Raw genomic sequence first — 20,113 nt, 5'->3', positions numbered from 1 at the left:
TTTTTCATAGTCATAAATGAGTATCTTACCCTCATTCCCATTTCCTGAATCCCTGGCTTCCTTTCTAATAGCTATATACCGCTTCTTCCTTTCCAGAGGCACCTAAACAAGAGCAAGAAATAATGTTTGAAAATTAATTACATTTTTTTTAATTTACAGTATGACACTTCAAACTTGCCAAAAACGGTCAAAACCATTTAACATGAATGGAAGCTCCATGCTATAAGTGATGATTACTACTCATTACTGTTAGAGTATATAACAGCCGAACGACTTATTCCTATAGCCATTCATCACCTGAGTAAGCGTGCTAAACGGTATATTAAAGTTCTGTGTATTGCAGTTGTGTTCCAAATTTCAAGTCTGGATTTCCCTCAAAAAAAAAAAAAGTATTCTAAAATATTAGAGGAATACTCCATTTTTATTCGCTTTCTCTGCCTGTGAGAAATGACCAACGTACAGTGACTACTCTGTTAAAGTTGTACTCATTTTTCACTTAGAAGCACTAAAACCCAGAACTTCCACTCACCTCAACTTCTACAGGAAATGAATACTGACGTTTCAGGTCTATCAAGTTTTCAAAAATCAGCAAGTTCTGCAAATCAAAGAACATTTGGCAACATCAGAATTATAATGCTGCACAAAGTAACCGTCGCTCTGAAAATATTTTATTTCTTCTTAAGTTACAACAGTTCAAAGTAAAATATGGAAAATAAGGCATGTTTGCTCTTTTAGATCAACTTTTAAGAAATGTTTTCTGTATAACTAGTCAAGAATTCAAAGCACAGGCAATGTGCTTTGCAAAAAGGGTATCTCACATATTCAAGTATATGCCAAGCAGTGGAGAACTCAGATAATAGGCGTTTCCTTGTATTTAAGAAGAGTGACTGAGAGTGGAGGGAAAACAGGGTAAATGTTTCCTTCGCCTATTCCCAAACAGATGGTACAACCTTCATCAGCAATTCAAATGCCATAAAGGATCCAAGAAAGTCAGCTACTATTCCTCCAACTGACTGTCTGGGTAGTTCATCATATAACTGCATGCCATTCAGGTTTGATTCTTGGATTTATTGCAATCAAGTGAAAAATCAATCTCATGCTCTGGAAGCCCTCTATCAGCAATAATATCTTCTCACCTTTTCTGTTTTTTCTGTAAAGAGAAAGCCTTGATAAAATTTACTCTCAGTGAAGACACAACTGATAACAGCAATGGCACAGTTATATGCTGCACAGTGATACTGTCTCCTCTTTTCCAGCAGCTGACTCTCCCCTGCCATGTTTTCTGTAAATGCATCATAGCACGACCTTAAAATAAAATCAGGCAAGAAAACACCGTCAGAATTTTTTTTTTTTTTTTTTTGAGAAGCACAGGAAAGGCCCCAACCAGAGACCAGTGAATCAAAAGAAATTTCAAGAGAACTTTATTATTACAGCAGTAGCAGCATTAAACCACCTCAGATAGCTATTCAAGTTTTTATCAGGAACATTGCACTGAAATGGCAATAATTCATCAATGACAAAGCCAACTTCAGCTGATATTTACACAGCCATCCTCAATGCCAGCGATGCAATAGCTCGTTTTCAGATAAGATGGAGATATGTTTCAACTCAAACATAAATATCTCTTATAGTCCTTTCCGAGAAACTTATCAATGGACAGGCAGGCTAACCTATGTTTTTGATTAGCCAGAGCATACCAGTTTAGATGCAGTCTCTATAGATCTTTTGCCTATAGCCACTTATAGATCCTCCACAAATCATAGCCAAGATATTCTTCAAAATCCTTATTAGGATACAATATTATAAAATAAAAACGAACAGCAAGTCAGGCAATCTTTTATGTTTTTCAGAATATTCAACAAATGAAAAAATATTCACTAGCATATACTCAGTATTCATCTTCTGTCCCCTACTACAGTGGTGATTAATCCAAATTATACCTGCTGGGCTTGCTGTTATATTACAAAATATAAATGAAAATCCATCCCATCTTCTCACTGATTGTGTAAATACCTACATCTTACAACACAGAGCATATTCATGTAAACAAGCAAGTATACTGAAGCCAAAATAGTGAAGACAGTTTAAAGGCAGAGAACCATATTAACATCAAAAATAAAAGGCATAAGCTTAACAAATGTAAAAGAAACATCAAAAAGAGGAGGGAGAAGTTACTCTGACAAAGCGTTGTAGCCTACGTTCAAGATCATTCTAACAAGGCAAATTCAATATTCTGTGTTCCAATTTAAATCAGAAATTATAGCACAGATTAAGCTTATCCTTGAGCAAAGTAAACTCCTGCTTTGAATAGCATACTTAAAGAGTATCTGCCCAGAACCTAATAAGAAATTATACAGAAATTAAAGAAATAAAGTCTTACTTTATTAGTGTCTTGGTAAGTTCATTTCCTTCTACGCTTATGGAGCCACAGTAAGCTTGGTTAATTTTAGAATCCTTGGAGTAAACATCCTCTTTTGAGAGACGTACATACATCACTTCTAGCACCTTGTAATACCCCGTTTTCTTGGTGACTTGTGTATCAAAAGTAGATTCATTGGACTGGAAACAAATAAGCAAAACCTCAAAAAGATTTCCTAGATCTTGCCCTTGCTACATAGCTCCACAGTTACTCTAGTTTCCACTAAGCAGACTACAGCTTTCTTCCATCTTCTAAAACAGAGAAAAGAATTGATGATAATAAAAGACTGATATATTCTGAGTTCCTGTGTAACACATTTATTAAAACTGTGCTGACCTGCTCCTTATAACTTTCTAGCTACAATTAGTCTAATTCATTAGAGTGCTATTAGCGTAAAACAAGCAGGATGCTGAATAACGGCTCAAATTTGGACATTTGTAGGCAAAACACACAGTAGTAAGCCTAATACAAGGATAGAAATGTGCTTGGTAATAAAAGGAATCTGTCTGTCTGAACTGTCTCTTGTGAAATAACAGCAATTTGGGGAACCTGACTAACATATGAAGTTCCTTACTACAACAGTAGCTGGAAAACACCTGTCCCCATGAAAATCAGGATGGATTACTGAATATTAATAAAGAAAGATTAAAAAACAAATACAGTTGATAGACAGCTAAAATAAAACATTGTGCCACTACTACTACCATTGTTTTATAGAATGCACCAGTCAGCAAGCACACTGGGCATTATTCACGAGTTTCTTTAAGCACCTCACTTCGGTGCCAACATAAACAGCAATACAAACATGCTGGGGGTGCGACTGTACAGAAGTGTGTGCTTTCCTTTTATTACTATTATGAACTCTGGATCATTTTAGTGTCCTGTTTGTGTTGCTACCATTAAACAGCTGCATCAGTAAAACCGAGGGAGTGGAGAACCATAGCAGGAGCAAGAGATCTCCCCTGACAAAGAAATCATAGAAGGTAACTATACCCTAAGCTGGAGGACAAGCTGAAAATGGAGAAAGGGAGGTCTCTGCTCCTAATCACTTGCTGAAGGATCTTTGCAATGATTACAAAATCTGATTCTTTCTCTGCAGGTAAGGGATCCAGTTTAAAAGCCTTCATTTCACAGGCCAGATACCTCTCCCCTACAATGTAATAATAGGCTACAATTTTATACACGTTTTATATTTTGAAGTTAGAAATGGCTTTTGCCTTTGACAGAACTTTAGACCCCTTCAGACATATAGGGGTAACATTCCAACGTCAATTTTTATACAAAGTAGATATGATAACATAACAAACTTTAAAGCAATAGTGTGTTAGGGAATAAAGAAAAGCATCCCACTGATAAGAGGAATCAAACTACATAATCAGCACAGACTTCTGCTCTGAGATAAAGAAATCTGGAAAGCAAATGGTTTCAAATATAGCATTTCACTCCAAGTTAAGGAAAATGAACATAGTAACACCAGCACAGTAACAAACCAATCATTAACAAAAAGTTCGTACCTTTGTAAACCTGGAATTAAGCGTATCCATAGCTTGCACAATAATCGTGCCAAAAAATTCTCTCAGGGCATCCAAGCTGCAGTGCAACAATAAAGTGAGGAGGGAGCGATCCACAAAAGCTTGGCGGGTAACATTTGAACGAAGGTCTTCACTCTGGAACATTTTGTGAACAGTGTCCAATAGCACCACTTGTCTGTCGCTGTTACTCCTAAACAAGACGGGAACCTCAAGGTGAAAATACTTAACAGACTGCATTTACATTCTGAAACTCCCTAACATCTAAAATTTTTGTCTGCATTCATACCTACTTAGGTTATTATCCTACAAGACATGCAAGACCAGGTTGAATCACCACTTATTGTGGAGATCTCCAAAGAAAAGCTCTGCTTCTTATTCAGCAATAGATGGTACACTTGTTTGCATGTTACTGTTAGCTTAATCCCAAAGCACGTCATTAGATATGATATCACTTTTCTTAGCTCAAAGTATCTCTCTGAAGAAACGAGAAGAAAATGTTTACCACTATGGTCATGAATGATACAGATTAGGGAACTGGGACACAGGTATTAATACTCCATTAAGAAGTTTAAGAAATTAAATTTTATTAACAGGTGACGGCCACATTTTCAACTTCCTTACTCCACCACCTGTCTCCTAAAATACAGTCGGATGATATGCTTTCAACATTTTTTTTTTAAGTTCCACAAGACAGCTAAGCACTATTACAAAGATGCCACATTTCACTTCAGAAAGGTGCCTTTCGTTAACAGATGACAAAAATGAGATAAATGTGAATATGTACAGAAACATACACACTTTCTAGCACTCAAGATAAGCATCACTAAATTTAAAATAGAATTGGTACATGTGAGTACCTGAAGAACCAAGTAACTAAAACCCTACATACAAGATAATAGCCAATAACCAAAGAAAACCATTTATAGTTACTTAAAATCTTTTAAAATCTGCTTGATGTTCCTCAACATCCAGTGTTGCTTAATATTCACGAGTAGAGCATGAGAACAAGCAGGTACCAAAAAAAAGAGAGGGAAAAAAAAAAAGCTTAAAGATCATTCCACTTAAGTCAAATGGACTTTTATTTGCAATTTCAATGAAAGAATGACCAAAGAGACATCCTACACCAACAGTAATACCTAAACAATAACATGTCTAAAACCTGTATCTTAAGGATACCTCCATGGAAAATATGCTGTATAGCAAGGGTTATCTCAGCCCCTTTTTCACTGAACACATTAAAAAATTATACCAAGTACCCAAGACTGGTGGGGGCAAAAGAGGAGGAGAAAAAAAGGAGACTTCACTGCTTTCAGCTCCTTCTCTGGCCTGTCACGTGTTGGGTTATCAGATGAACTGTTACTCTGAATAAATGCATAAAAGCTAAAACTCTAAAAATGGGATTTTGGGCATAGGTAAGCAATGTCATCTGAGAAGTAAAATGCTCTAAAATGGTCATGTCTTAACAGCCCATCACGAATTGGAATGTTTATTTTCCAGACTAAACACCTCTTCTGTGGTCAGAGCGTTTTCGTAGCAAAACTACTATCCTGGAAACATTCTAATTAAATAAATGTCATGTTGTACTTCCAAAGGGGCTGAAGAAAGTAATTCACTGTCAGTATATAAGTATTATTTATTTAAGTGATCACATGGTTACACAGGGATAGCAAATATAGATATCATACATAATTACTATCTTCATCTGAATTCTGCCAGAACAAACCAACTTACAGAAGGCTTTACAGAATTTCTGCAGGTATTGGAAGTATCATCTGGAAGTCAGTGCTATTTGTTCACACATAGGATATATTTTGGAAAAGCAAAGACAAGACTGTAAGAAAATTACAGTCCACAATAATACAACCTCCCCTTACATACATGCAGAAATCAAAATCTGAATTAAAAGTATTAAATACAAATTTATTTTGTTTTAATTCATGATCATTACAAGGATAACACAACAGAAGAAGGAAATTTGCTTCAGTAAAACTTCAACGGGAACAAGAGCAAAATGCAATAGGCCAAACTCACCTTCTGGAAATTCTTTTGAAGCTGGCTTGAAATAAGCCTTCCATGAAATGTCTGTGGTCCCTACAAAGGACTTCGGTCATCAACTGTAACAACATTGGACTCTGAGACAGTTCTAATGCATCCAGAAACTGAAAAGAACCAATACATAAAATAAAAATCTTGCGAGGAGTTACACTGGATCAACTCTATTCCATCTAATTTTGTAATCGTTCTCAACAGCAATCAGAAGCAGCTGCCCAGAATATGTGCATTTAATGTATATCTATAAGTCAAGCTTCTGGGTAAAGACAAAACTTAGAAATACACAAACTTATTTCCTTAAGTGAAGTGAGAGCACCTCTTCCATTCCAAATGAAATGTTTTTCCTTGACATCCAACCTTCATGAGTGAAGTACTTCACTGTGGAGTACAGTCTGCCCTACTACAGATTAAATAGAATATAATTGTTCCAAATGTAACGGACAATCACAATTAAAACACCTCGCCATCATTTCTGAAGAGGGATGTGCAGGACCACATGCTGTGTTTCAGTCCTGGTAATGCTAAACTTTGAGATCAACTCTAGAAATAAGTACAGATAAATCTGATCTAAATCATGACTGGAAAAATCCTGCCATCTAAAGATGGTAAAATACGCTGAAAACATTTTCTCTACACACAGTTCCCTTAGGCTTTTAATCACATGCTCATTTGTTAAAAATACTGACCTTCTTGGTGCAGTCTACATAGTTATTGTGCTTCAAAGTTCCTTTGGGAAACTCATCTGACCTCATGGGAAAGTTGAAAGCTATAAGTTGGTCAAGAGCATTCTTAAGGTCATTAAGTTTTTCTCCAGTCAGATTAGTGAAGAATGGAAGAATAATCATTGCTTGGCTCTGAAGAAAAGATAGGCAGTTTCGCATACATACACACACAAACACAAATATGCTCTAACTAAGAAGCAAACTGAACAGGTCTGCAAAATAATCAGCTGTGGCTCTACTGACTGACATCAGTGTATTGATAAAGATACGTTATGTTGCTGCTCATTTTTAAGGTGCTAGTTCAGAAAACAGCTTTGCTCACTGCTAAGAAGGAGTTAAAAATTAATTAATATATCATGGCTGACTTGGCTATGAAGACGACTTCACTTTCTTTTAAGCATCCATTATCACTGAAGTCACTGATCTAACGCACTATCCTGGCTGCGCTCTTGGCAGCTACAGCAAGACCCCAAGCTTTATTTCTTTTGAACACAGAAGAAAGCACAACAAAATATGCCTGGTTATGGACAGAGTAGTAACCATGAAATGCTGCTTTGAAAGTAGAAAAAGTCTAGTCTTCTGACCCAAAGCTACTACTCTAGCACCTTTTGCAACTTCCACTTTCAGCATGCAGTACTTCATCTCCCTCTCTTGACCAAGCCACACATAGCAGTTAATTCATTAGTACTGGCCTCATGCTTGCAGAAATGGATCTTAAAATCATCAGAGGTTCATAATTTGACATTTAGGAAGTGCCGGTCCTTGCTGAAAGCCTGATTAGCTGCGATTTCTCAAATGAGCACTTCAGAGCTCTAAACTATAAGCAACCGACAAGATTATTTTTCAAAAAAAACTGCATGCAGGGCATGAAAAAAAAGAACATCTAAAAAATAAAACACAAAATCTGTGACGTTGTTTTCTGCCTGAAGAACAAACATGATGATTTACAATTTTAAGGATGCTGAACAGAAGAATAAACATGGAAGTGATAGACACGTTACTGGGCAAACTAAGGCAAAATTTAAGCCCAGTAACAGGGGTTTTCATCTACCACTAGTATTCTAACTTTGCGGGGAAAGTGGGAGCCACTGAAGTGAGAAATTTACCTTAAGATTTAAGTCCAAATTCTGATCAATAAGTAGACTAGTATAGGTACTAAAAACAGCTGTAAATGCTTCGTGATTTGTATTGAAAGAAACTGCAGAGTCAATCTGGAAGGAAAGAAAAAATTAAAAATTATCATTTTTTAACCAGTCAGAGAGAACCTTCTACTAATGAGCAGCAAAATACATAAGCCAAAGAATTATTTGTTTCTAAAAAAATATTATATCAGTAGAAAGTACATACACAAGTGATTTTGGTTTTAAAAGGACCATCAACAAGAATTACATAAAGCTCCTACACAGTACAAATAAAATCATATGCTGGATATTTTCAAGCGCAACACCAAAAAAAATTAAGCCCCTCTCGAAGTGAGATTTCCTACTGGTCACTTCAGCGCAAGCTAATACAGCAATACAGTTCACATTATGTATCCTCAAACGTACCTTCAGAAGACTTCAAGTCTAAAATAATTTATTATAAAAACTCATTATTAAAAAAAAAAGAGATCTAGGCACTTTTCTGTATATAGTTCGTGCATGGTTACTTCTGCAAATTCCTAAAACAAACAAACAAACAAACAAAATCCCAAGACAAGTAGATAAGCTCTGTCTTCCAAATAAAGAAAGAAAAAAAGACTGAAAACCCCAAAGTAATGCACAGAAGTTAAAGGTCTTTGAAATAAAGTCCTTTCTGCAGTCTGTTGATCTGAGTAAAACTCCTCTATTGTGAACTTTCTGGATGCCAGAGCTTACTCCCTGGCACTTGTACCTGTTCTCCAGAAGGAGAACAGACAGCTAGAACATGAGTCAGTGGTTTAAAAAAAAGGGAGGCGGGGGGAGAAGAGAAGTCTTTTTACTTTGCAAATAAAACATACCATACACTGATATTGTCCAGCCTTTTTTTTTTTTTTTAAACACAAAACCTCAAAATACCTTTTAAGATGGTGAAATCAGAAGAGATATTTGGATTTTATGACACAACATATACCTGTAGAACTTTTGCCAACAGGGTCAAGACAGCCATTTTGCTCTCAGGAGCAGAACCTTTGGCCCACCAACTGTCAAGTCTCTTCCAGTTTCTCAGTACAGCTGTGACCAGCTTCACTCCTTGCTGCTTGCGTATGGTGCGCTCCCTAAAACTCTGATCTAGCATGCCATTCAAAATGCTACCAACCTGGAAAGAAAAACAATAAAGATGTTCTTTCATTCTAAATTAAATCATTAGTTTAATGATTCTCTTCACTGCTACGGGCAAACGGGAAAAAGTCATCAGAGATTCAGGAGAGTGGAACACCTGGCCAGAATATTCACATTGAAAGAAAAAGGAAGAAAAATCTGTTCAACGCAGTCTTCTTCTCTTTGACTTGAGATATCTGCCCTAAGAGAACTTAAAATTAGAAACTTCTTCCTCTTCTTTGACTTCGTAGGAAGGCTAAAGTTAGGACCTCAAATTAGGAGATCTTAACTGTATCCCACCACATCCCTAACTGTAACTACACTTAGTGGAAAGTAAATGCCAAATTAAGTAATTTTGAAAATCCTACCCTGATGTGTTAGTAAGCTTAAGTTTACTTTATTGCGTCACATAGTAAAGCTGGATTTAAATCTCTGGATACAGGAAAAGTCACTCTGCTGGAATTTAAAAGCACACACTGCAAAAGGAGATTGCTTGCATATTTACATCTGTTTCACTCAGAGTAAAACGCAGCAATTCCCTCCCATACCTTCTGGTTAAAATAGAGAAATACATAACCCAAAGTAACTTTAAAGATTAACATTTAAAATATTATTTTGCACAGAATTGAGAAATAGAAGAAACTGTACGTACGCTAGTTTATTTGGGTACCTTCTGAAATGAAAAATAAAACATGGCATAGAGGATAGGAACTAAGCAAGTTTCAAGCCCTTTTCTTCTCAGATTCACAGTTTAATGAAAAATGTGATTAAAATCAGTAATCACTAACTTCCTAACCTGAATTCTGCATGCTCCTCTCTAACAGTTGGTTATTGTAAAATTGATCAACGCCATCAACTTTGGGATTTCATCGGATTTTGGAGGGGTACAATAAAAAAATACTTCTTTTTTTTTTCTTCCTATACATCAAAATGAGCACATAAAACTAACGAAGAAATAACTCATCAAATGTAATCCACGCTAAAGTAGAAAAAAGCAATAAGGGGAAAAAAAGTCAGGCAAGGAAAAACATGGTTTTGGACAAGAGACAACTGTAAAGCGTTAGCTTAACCTCTTTTTGGCTAAACATGCACATAAATGAAGTAGAGACTTTTAACACTATTGCCATATGTAGACAGTGTAAGTTTATAGCTTTTTGTTTATCAGAGACACCTTTTAAAGTCAATCTATTTTGACATGCTACGCACCAGAACCACTAGCAAGTCATCACAGGACCCAGCCTTTTAAAAACACATATACATCTCTCTACATCAAATTAAACAATCTCTGATATTATCAAAAGTTACATCCCCTGTGTTTTAAAATGTTGTTTCGAAGCAACACCTTTAAACACCTTAGCTTTAAAAAAAAATACTATTACTTTTAAAATGGCGATCTACTTCCCTGCACATCTTTATAAGCAAGAGAGAAAGTGAACTTTTGATCTTTTTTTTTGATCCTTCTGTTTTCAGCAGCACTGATAGAAGGTTTCCCAACTATCACATGCCTCCTTCATGGACTTAAGGCTATATCTACGTAAGTAAGCCATGTGGACCAACAGGAGAAAATCTGTAGAGCAAAACAAGCGGCGCTGAGCCTGAATACACGACACCTACTCTGTATGCGTTTCAGGTCATAGGGGTGTGCATATGTGTTTGTCTTTTTTTAATACTTTGGTCTAATTCTACTCTGGTCCTGTGGACTGAACGCCCATTAGTGGTTGGAGTTCATTTTCCAGTTTAGTTTTGTCCAAAACAAATCCTGTCCTCAGGCTCTCAGACCACCCTACAATGAAAATCAAAGCACAGTAAATGGGGACAACCAGACTCGTTCCAAAAGGATATTATTGATCTGAAGTACTGAACAAAAAAAATCCTGAAATTCATAGATTTCAGGATGGGTAATAGGTAAGCACCTTTCACTTAGTTTGAAGTGAGACTGTAGAGTGCCTAAGTTATGCCAGGTCGTCAGAAAGCATGAAATAGTGCCAGTGAACCTTGACAAAAATCTCAAAACCCTATCAGTCCAATGCTATCCAAACAAAAGTGCCACCAAATACACTTTTTCCCCCTCTACACACTTTCAGTTACATTCCCCTTTACGGGGAAAAAAAAAAAAAGATAGAAAAAGTGTTACTTTAATATTTTCATTTGACTGTGTCCTTTTAAAGAAGTCTAATACCATTTGGGGATTGCTGACAGACGATTCCATAAGCTGGAGTATGATCACATCGAGGTTTTTTAGCAGTTGTTCGTTAATGGTTTCTGAGAAGAGGCTGTAGAAATACTCTCCATGGGAGAAATTTACCAGGTTCTTCCGTGATGCTCCTAATAATGGCACAGTTAACACCACTGTGTTCAACAGCAGACTCACCAGTTCCTCACACTGTGAAAATTAAGGTAGGAAGACAGAATTATCCCAAGCACACTAAGTTCCACTGATTTCCTACAAAAGCAAAGGAGCTGTTTTATGTAACCAGTAGTATAAAACTAGAAAGCATAAGAATAAAGCACAAACAGAAAATTGAAATGTTTCTTATTTACAATTTCCCTTTGTCACTCAATTAAGCCAGAGAATGCTTACAGTTCCTCTGTAGGACTACAAATAAAACGTCAGCCTCTTTTAACCCAAATATATGTTCTGTTTGTTCTACATTGTTCCTGAAAATAGAAGGGTTAAGATTTAAGTATTAAAAACAGGAGAACCGCACCCTACCTGGCCATCAATAGCAAAGGCTAGCTGCAGGAGTCCATCGGCTAATCGCTTCTTGCTGATGTCTAATGATGGAAGACACAGCCTTTCAGCCCCAGGTGCAATGCCTTTATAAATAACTGAAAGAAGCTTACAACCAAGTGAGAAATGAGGCACTTCATCCTATACAAATAAACAAAAGGTGACAGTGAATCAAGGAGGACTATAAGATGAAAAACAACAGAAAGGCCTTTCAGTCCATCTCTCTAGCTAAACACTTCACTCCAGGCCATTTTCTGGTAAAGCAGTGAAAGTATACCAAGACACGATACACTCCTAATTGAATAGCAAGCTTTTTAGCCAGACAACCCTGATGTGCAAAAAGTTTCACAGGTTATTTGTGCTTCTGGGCAGTGTTTTTCATGCTTTTGTTCAGAATAAACCACTGCTCATGTGAAAAACCTCTAAAAGATTCTGATCTTCCCTCAAATATTTTTCAGACGAACAACACTACTACAGAAATAAAATGAATAGCTTACTAAGAACGGGTGTGCTGCAAAAGGGAAGCCATGCGGTTACTCGAATATCCCTGTCCTGTAGTCACAGCTCAATCTTTGGTCTAAATGTAAAGGATGGATGTTACTGAAGCCAAGGGCAAACACCCCACAGAAATTAAATCTTTTGTTACTTGCTAAATATAGCCTTGTTCACCAGTTGGTAAAATTTTCTCAGTCTTTCTGGCTGTTCTACAGCCTATTTTCCTTCTGTGGCCGAAAGTGAAATAGAGATTGATCAAAAGCTTGCTCTACTGAGTAATAGCCTACACCCGCTTCCCAACTGCAATGTGCTGCCATTCAAAGTCACGGATTTAACTAAAAGAGCACCTGAAAGGAAGAACCCAGCTGCAACAGCACAGCGGGCAAGAGAAAAGTTGCATACAATTTTTTTTTTTTTTAAATGTATTCCTTTTCGAATTTCCCTCATCACTTTGAATGTCCTCTGTTTAAAAATTCAAATATCCTATAACTTCGAAGGTTAATAAATTCTGATTTTTTTGTGCTTTCAGTCTTGTGAAACTCGCTGCAAGGAAAAGTTTTAGGTGGATTCTAGTTGCCTCCAGCTCCTGGCCATTGGAGAAAGACAAATGTAATTATGAAGATAGTTCAGATCTCAGTATTGATGATACTCAGATTTGTTCAATAAATATAAAATATTTATTTCTGATCCCATTCAATGCCAGCTCCTCACTGCTGATCTAATTTTACACAATTTCTTCATCTGACCTGTTCCTTGTTTTCATATTGTCCTTTTATATGTGAAAAGCTCTTTACTGTGTAAAAACATTCACCTTTTTTTTTCCTCCGAATAAGCAATTACCTGATTGTGAAGAACAGAATGAAGCAGGCCAGCTTTCTGGAGTTGCTTGCAGGCAGAAAGGATAGCACTATACTTGACTTGATCAAAACGTGCATCTGAATTAAACAGATCAACAGAACAAAGGTCCTCAAGGCTAAACACAAGAGAGAAGTAAAAACATCACCTTGTGGAGAGCTTCATCTGCAACCATACACAACATCATTTACTTTCTGTTTCTCACAGTGAGTGGCATTTGCTCTGCCTTCATGCTTATCACAAAGGTCCTACCTACCTTTGCGGTGTGAGTCTTTCTTTTAAGCTTAGTTTCAAAGACTCCTTATAGGGAGATTTCATCAAAGCTTTCATGAGTCTCACTGAGATATCCGGGAGGTTTTTCATGACTTGCACATCAGCTGTGTTAAAGCCTACATGCGATGGATCACACACAGTCATCACCAGAAGTTCTATAAAGCTTGCATTAAGCAATTCCTTCTCAAGTAACTAAAAAGAATAAAACATTAAAGTAGAGGAAAGTTTCATTTTTAAATCCATTTAGATTTCCCTATTTTATTTTTAATTACTTATTCATTACTCCTTATATCTAAAATAGAACAAAACACGTAACAGTAACTATTCTCATTAAGCGACATTCTCCTCCTCTATGAAACATCTAACTTTCAATGAATCATGCTAATAGGCAGAAATTAAGTATCTAATACATACTGTATACATCATCACACCAAATTGCACATAGGATCTTTTATGTCCACGCAGGCCTGTTTTAGTCTTGATTATACATCCGCAATTATCTCAAAAGCCAAATGCACACCTTTCTGCACTCTATTAACAATTTACTTAAAACAAGAGACAGTTAGGATCTGAAAACTAAATCTGGCGGTGTTAATTTCATAAGAGACTCATAAGTACTTAACTATATACAGTATAATACAGTTTATATTACATCCCAGCTAGGCAAATGGAGAGATTTGAATATTTATTCTGAATTCAAGAAGGAAACGCCACAGTCTGCCTTTTAGGCAACTACTACCTCCACATACTGAAGGCCATCAGATGTCCTGCCAGAAATACTCATTACAAGAATTAACAGCGATTCATAGTCAGTACCCTTACTGGAATGTATAGAAAATGTTAATTCTTCCAATTAAAACTACATCAACCATTACAACTCAGCTGTATAATATAGTTCTTTTCCCTAACATCCAAAGACACTAACAGTTCATCATGCTTAATCATCAATTTGAATTAAAGCACCTCTAAAGATGATGCTCTCCAGTAAACTAACCTCACACCGAATGAACAAATCTTTAACTAGATATAAAACTACAGATTTCAGTGCCTACCTTCCAGAAATCCTGCTGGCAAGATTCCAGGACCATGGTAACAAACTCCATGCTTCGGACTATAATTGTACATTTGCTGTAATTATACACTTCTCTTTCTTGTGGACTGAACACGCTGCCTTTCAAACCACAGTCAAAGCACTGCTCTGCCGCCTGGATGTCATGCAAAGCAATAGTTTCAAGGAAGAACCGCACAGCTTTTAAGAATGAAGATCTTTCATTTACACCTAAGAAGAATTATACTAAGTTGAAACCAAAATGCAACTCTCAACTATTTTAAACCTTTGAATAATTTGGCCTTATACTAACTGAATCCAACAAAAAATTTACAGTACTGTTTTAAACAAAGACAAAGATGACAATGACAGACAGGCAAAACTTCACATATGAAGTAACTATCGAACTGCACTGTCAGTGATCTAAAAAAGCATTTTGTTCAGAGCTGCATGAATAATTAAAAGAAATACTTTTTGATATAGATCCAATCGCTACATCAGATCTTTATCAAAGGTATTATTATCCATACTATTAAAATTTAAATTTGAGGCATTTAGACCTGATACAGTTGAAGCATTGGAAAGACAACATATATGGGGCTTGAAGTGAGAAGGGGACTTCTGTCATTGCTTTCTGATAGCGCCCTCTAGACATTACTAAAGGGCAGGTAAGGGGCTTTGGAAAGGATCAAAAAAAAAAAATTGAACAAACTATAGATCTCTTCAGCAGAGGGAGATGTAGCTGTACCGCACAGTTTCTGAAGACAGAATTCAAACCTTTGTAAGAGTTTGTAAAATTCATCAACTCTTCACTTAAGAAAAAAGCTTCAAGTCCAAGTAGGGAAATAATCTTAGAGTGAGCTTGTGTACCAGACATGAATGACCCTAATGCCAACAGTTAATTGCTTACCCAGTATTTCATGAGGTTTGATCATTCGTAACTCAAAGAATGTATTGTAGCAGTCCAGTGCTGCTAAGAACATATCCATCCACTGCATGACAGTCCGTAAACTAAAGGGTTCCTGAATACCATGGAGAGTTGGCCGAGAAAAGATCCCGGACGGACTATCGGCATCCCTGCCACCTCCTTCAAATTTGTTAATGAGGAAAGAGCAGCCTTTTTCTTTTAGAACATCAGCCAGCCAAGAAGATGGAGATTTGTTTCCTGATAGACATACAAACATAAATCTAAATTCTCAAGGGAAAAAAAAAAAAAACATTTCAAGCCAGCAGGGAATTTAGAGGCAAATGGACGGACATGCTCAAACTTTCGTTTGTGTTTTAATCTTCAGAGTGGATTAACGTATGAAGACCTTGTTTCTGCCTTCTAGAAGAGAAGGTACTGGTCTAGCCTTACCCATACTGTTTAAGTTACCCACAAGGAAGAGGCCGGTATGTGAAACACTCTCACTGGTTCTCAATCAGCAAATATCGCCCTTGCAGCTGGATGCAACAGCAGCTCTGGGCCTGCAAGTTCTCCTTCCTGATTGGAAGGAAGTCTGCAATAAAAACTTCTTCCCTACCCACATAACCACCCAAAGCCCTGAGGTTCCTACAATATTTGATCCCAAACATGAGCAACTACTTAGCTTTTACTTAATGCCAGTAGGTGAATATATATCTATTTTAAAAGCGATCTTCCTAATATGGACTACTTAATACTTTCCAAAGAAAATATACGGGGAAGAAACACACAGTATTTCAAAAGCAATGATGGTACACAGTGACTTACAATACCTGGTAATAAAGGAACAAATTCATAGAAGAGCTCCATAGATTTATGCCGGCACTCTGTCTCAGGTCTCCCACACTGCACTAAAAGCCACATGACAATGTCCAGAAGACACACTGTCTTAGTAGCTGGAAATCCCCTGCACAAAAATATGAGAGATTAACAGTCCTCCATGATATCTACCAAGAAGCCATACTGTTCCAAATAAAAATCAAAATGACCTATGAGTATTCGGAATGTCCTTTTATCTATCTAACCAAAATAAGAGAAAGGGAAGAAACAGATGGGCCAAGCCATTTGTACTACAGGGAAAAGGTCTACAAGCACAGTTTACATCTCTTTCCTTTCTCCCCCCTCTACTCTGGATCTGCAGAGTGCTGAGTTTGTGGCAACAATTTAAAAAGCAGCATCGGGTCTCTTTCCTTCTCTTTGTATCACTCAAAGAGAAAAAAATTGAGATTAAAAATTAGTTAAGCCCTGCACCGTTTTTCCTCTCCCTAATTATCCAGTCTCTTAATTACACTCTGCGACACATCAATAAGCCAACACTCATACACTACTTGCTATCTGCTTAGGATAACAAAATTATATAGGTGGAAAGGATGTCTCTAGTCAAACCTCCTGCTCAAAGCAGCGTTAGTTAAGAGGTGAGAGCAGGTTACAAAGGGCTTCTTCCAGTGTGATGTTAACTCTATTCTCGTTTCCACCTTCTTCACTACACCTCTTTAACTCCTGATCATCTTGTTGCAGCTTGTCCTGCCTCTGCTAACAGAGCAATGAAACTAACCACAGCAAGGAAAAAAGACTTGGAAGAAGTTTCCTCCAAAGGCTTCATAATACCAGTGCTGATAAACATTGCTGTGAGGGAAACACGGTTTTCTTTTCCTCTTGTCTCTGCAAAGCTAGAGCAAGCGCTCTGTTCTGAGTTTACCACACTGGAATCAAGAATAACCATTATGGTCCTCTTTCCAATATCACGTTCAGTATTTCTATCAGCGGTTCAACAGACGTATCAGGAGGAAAAGAACTTCTTCCGTGATGCTTGGGGAACATAAATCTGCATTAATAACAGTCATAGGATGAATTTCCCATTCAAAATGCTAAGTCTTTAGTAGAACCACGTGCATGGTTAACTAAAATGCAATATTTAAAAACCCAAAAATGGCAAACCGTGGTACTCGCCGTTCCCCTGCTCTGTTTAGAGAAGGTGCTTTATGCTTGATTATGCGTTTCAGATGATTAATAGTATCACAACATTGTTGAGTGGTACCTGTCAAGAGAGAAGTGACTATAAATAAATGCTAGTAACTTGAATTAATGAACTGAGATGTTATCACTGTACAAATGGTGCAAGAGACTGACACCCAGGATAATGTCTAACACATTCACTGTCTGTGCATCTGCAGTAAATTTTTCAAGAGCACAGAACAAGATCACAAAACAGCAGTAAGGTCACCATGACCTGAACTAACTCTGAAGCCTCTGCTGTAAAACTGTGTTCTACCCTCTGCACGCACATTTAGAGAAACTAAACTTTTTCCCTAAGAATATTTCTTTTGGGGCCACTTCTATCGTATTCCAGACTCTTTCTTGGAAAGAAATAAAGCTTTGCAACATCCGATTCTGGCTTTACGTTCTAATCGTTATTACTTGATGAAAGTCAGAGTTGGAGGAGGGGAGGGAAGGAAGGCCGGTTTACTGAAGATTCGCTCGTACGATGGAAAAGGTCACAGATTCTTCATGCAACTCCATACTGGTGTAAAGAAGAATGACAACGCAACCATCAGAGGGTATTACAAGTAATCGAAATCTTCCACAGACTATAGAGAAATGCCATTTTTGAGCAATGTGCTTGTTTTAAAGAAGTGGACTTTGAGATTGTCACCAAGCTACAATTTTTACATTGCAAAACTGCACAACTGGACTCAAGTCAGAAGCACCACTAGCATTCTCAGTATTACAATAACACATTTATGAAATGGTTCTTTCTCCTGAGCACAGAACAAAAATCTTGCACCATCATTACATTGCATGGACTTGTTTCAAGCAGCTACTGACTAAAAATCAAATGACCTCTCTGTCAACAATGTAAAATAATACTTCCGTTGCTGCAAAAGTAAATACACTTTTCCTACAGTTACAGATTCATAGTTTAGTTTACTTTTTTTTTTAATTCAAGATTCAATAGGACAGCTTTCTTCTTTATTCCATAATTAGTTAGCTGTACCTCACCTAACGATTTCTCATCTGCATGGGTTAAGGCCAGACTTTCCAGAAATACGACCAATGCTTCAAATACAAACTGCTCCACCAGAGAATTTTCCTCCCTTTAAAATTAGGAATAAATATGATGAGAAATATGAGCAGAAGAAACACTAAACATGAAATTCTAATAAAAATATAGAAACTAAAACACTGTAGTATTATTTGATAAACAACAACTGCACAAAATATTTGCATAAAAAATACATCTAGACCACTATAAAAAAAAAAATCTAACATAGGAGTGAAGATTTAGAAACTGCCTTTAAAAGACATAAATAACTTCCCATAAACTTGTGATAGAAATTAAACTTCTATGCTCTCCACCTGCAGAAAGACCCCCAAATTATAATTAAATTATAATGTATTGTTATTATAATTAAATTAATTCAGTGAATATTTTGAATAATGCAATTTTACAGTTACTATGTACATGAGCAGAATGTGTGTCAGTAGACGAACATTTGAGTTCTGTATTCTATTCCTTTTTATCTCCTTGATAACCTTTAATTAAGGTTAGTTACAGTTCCAAGCTCTGTTTGCCCACCTAAATTCTCTGTAGATGCTGTTAAAAGCAAGCGCTGCTCCTAGCCTCTTGAAAGCACTGGGATGAAGAGCAAGACTATACAATCGTTTAAAAAGAGACTTGGTGTTCACTGGGCTTTTCTCCTGCTGTTTCGGTGTTGTCTGCTTAATAGACCATTTCAAAAATTCTCGAACACACTGACCACAGAAATCTCTCAGAGTGCTGTCAACTGGATCTGTTATGCCACCCTGAAATTACACAATATCATTCATTACAAGAATGAAAAAGGCCATTGTCTCAGTGCAGTACTAGAGCAGCCTGTTAGTACTGTTTTGCTTGTATGTCAAAAAGAATTTAGTCTCAGTTCCTTGGAAATAATATGGCTTCAAAATTAGTACTCTTCCAGGGAAAGGCAGCATTTTCAGCCATCAGAGCACTGGATTAGGACTTAAACTTCTGTGTTGCTATTCCCATTTCAGCTATGGACCAGTCTAGGGGCCTTGGCCAAGTGACTTCATTTTCTGGTGAGCTAGTTTCCTCTGCTTTAGAACATGCATGACAACATCAGCTTCCTTTATAAAAAGTACTATGAAAGCTCCTGGCTTGTCTTGCCTCCAGCAACTCCAGGACAGTGCAAAGAGCCAGTTTTAAATTTAAAACATTTGCCCAATGAAAACAAAGAACCTTAAAGGAAAATGAGTGAGGAAAAAAGGTATTTCAGTACTTCCTTCTACACACTGATCATAAAAACTGTCTTGCACTAATCTTATAAAGACTCTAAAGATACTAGCTGCATTTTGAGACTGTCAAAGAAACGGAGAGGTTAAGAAACAGTAAAAGGTCATAAAATTGGTAAACTGGTTTCCTTCTTCACAAATAAGGCATCACATTTGTTTATGTGCTCCTGGTTCTTTCAAGAGTAAAATGATACTATTTAAAAAGAATGCCACATAGTACGGAAAAAAAGAAAAGGAAGACTCATGTCTTACCAAGATAGCTTCCAGGAATGCCACTGTATCTTGACTCTCAAATTTTTTGTTGTTGGTAAACCAGTGAATGAGTTGCATAACTAAAGGCTCATACAACTGTCTTGTTACCTGAAAAGATTAAAAACAAACTACATTTCTAGAATTAATATATTTCTATGCTACTTTGCTATTGAAATGGCAAATAAAAATAGTATTCAT

General features: G+C 36.8%; 1 protein-coding gene across 3 annotated transcripts in view; it reads right to left on the bottom strand.

Annotated features, from left to right (window-relative positions):
• Positions 1-20,113, bottom strand: part of PRKDC (protein kinase, DNA-activated, catalytic subunit) — an 86,456-nt gene that overhangs the window by 43,974 nt on the left and 22,369 nt on the right. For all 3 annotated transcript variants that reach the window (XM_068932753.1, XM_068932754.1, XM_068932755.1), the window contains exons 26-45: positions 19,916-20,023; positions 18,948-19,174; positions 18,371-18,465; positions 17,309-17,408; positions 16,144-16,277; positions 15,317-15,571; positions 14,411-14,637; positions 13,342-13,550; positions 13,071-13,203; positions 11,718-11,876; positions 11,184-11,387; positions 8,817-9,002; positions 7,832-7,936; positions 6,690-6,857; positions 5,983-6,110; positions 3,934-4,141; positions 2,381-2,559; positions 1,137-1,305; positions 530-595; positions 30-102 (exon numbers count right to left, since the gene is read on the bottom strand). In XM_068932753.1, coding sequence (XP_068788854.1) covers positions 30-102; positions 530-595; positions 1,137-1,305; positions 2,381-2,559; positions 3,934-4,141; positions 5,983-6,110; positions 6,690-6,857; positions 7,832-7,936; positions 8,817-9,002; positions 11,184-11,387; positions 11,718-11,876; positions 13,071-13,203; positions 13,342-13,550; positions 14,411-14,637; positions 15,317-15,571; positions 16,144-16,277; positions 17,309-17,408; positions 18,371-18,465; positions 18,948-19,174; positions 19,916-20,023 — 3,133 coding nt within the window. The remainder of the gene's footprint in view (positions 1-29; positions 103-529; positions 596-1,136; positions 1,306-2,380; positions 2,560-3,933; positions 4,142-5,982; positions 6,111-6,689; positions 6,858-7,831; positions 7,937-8,816; positions 9,003-11,183; positions 11,388-11,717; positions 11,877-13,070; positions 13,204-13,341; positions 13,551-14,410; positions 14,638-15,316; positions 15,572-16,143; positions 16,278-17,308; positions 17,409-18,370; positions 18,466-18,947; positions 19,175-19,915; positions 20,024-20,113) is intronic.

Source organism: Struthio camelus, chromosome 2, assembly GCF_040807025.1.
Source record: "Struthio camelus isolate bStrCam1 chromosome 2, bStrCam1.hap1, whole genome shotgun sequence".
NCBI classification, from domain to species: domain Eukaryota; kingdom Metazoa; phylum Chordata; class Aves; order Struthioniformes; family Struthionidae; genus Struthio; species Struthio camelus.
This window is presented reverse-complemented; position numbering and strand designations above follow the sequence as displayed.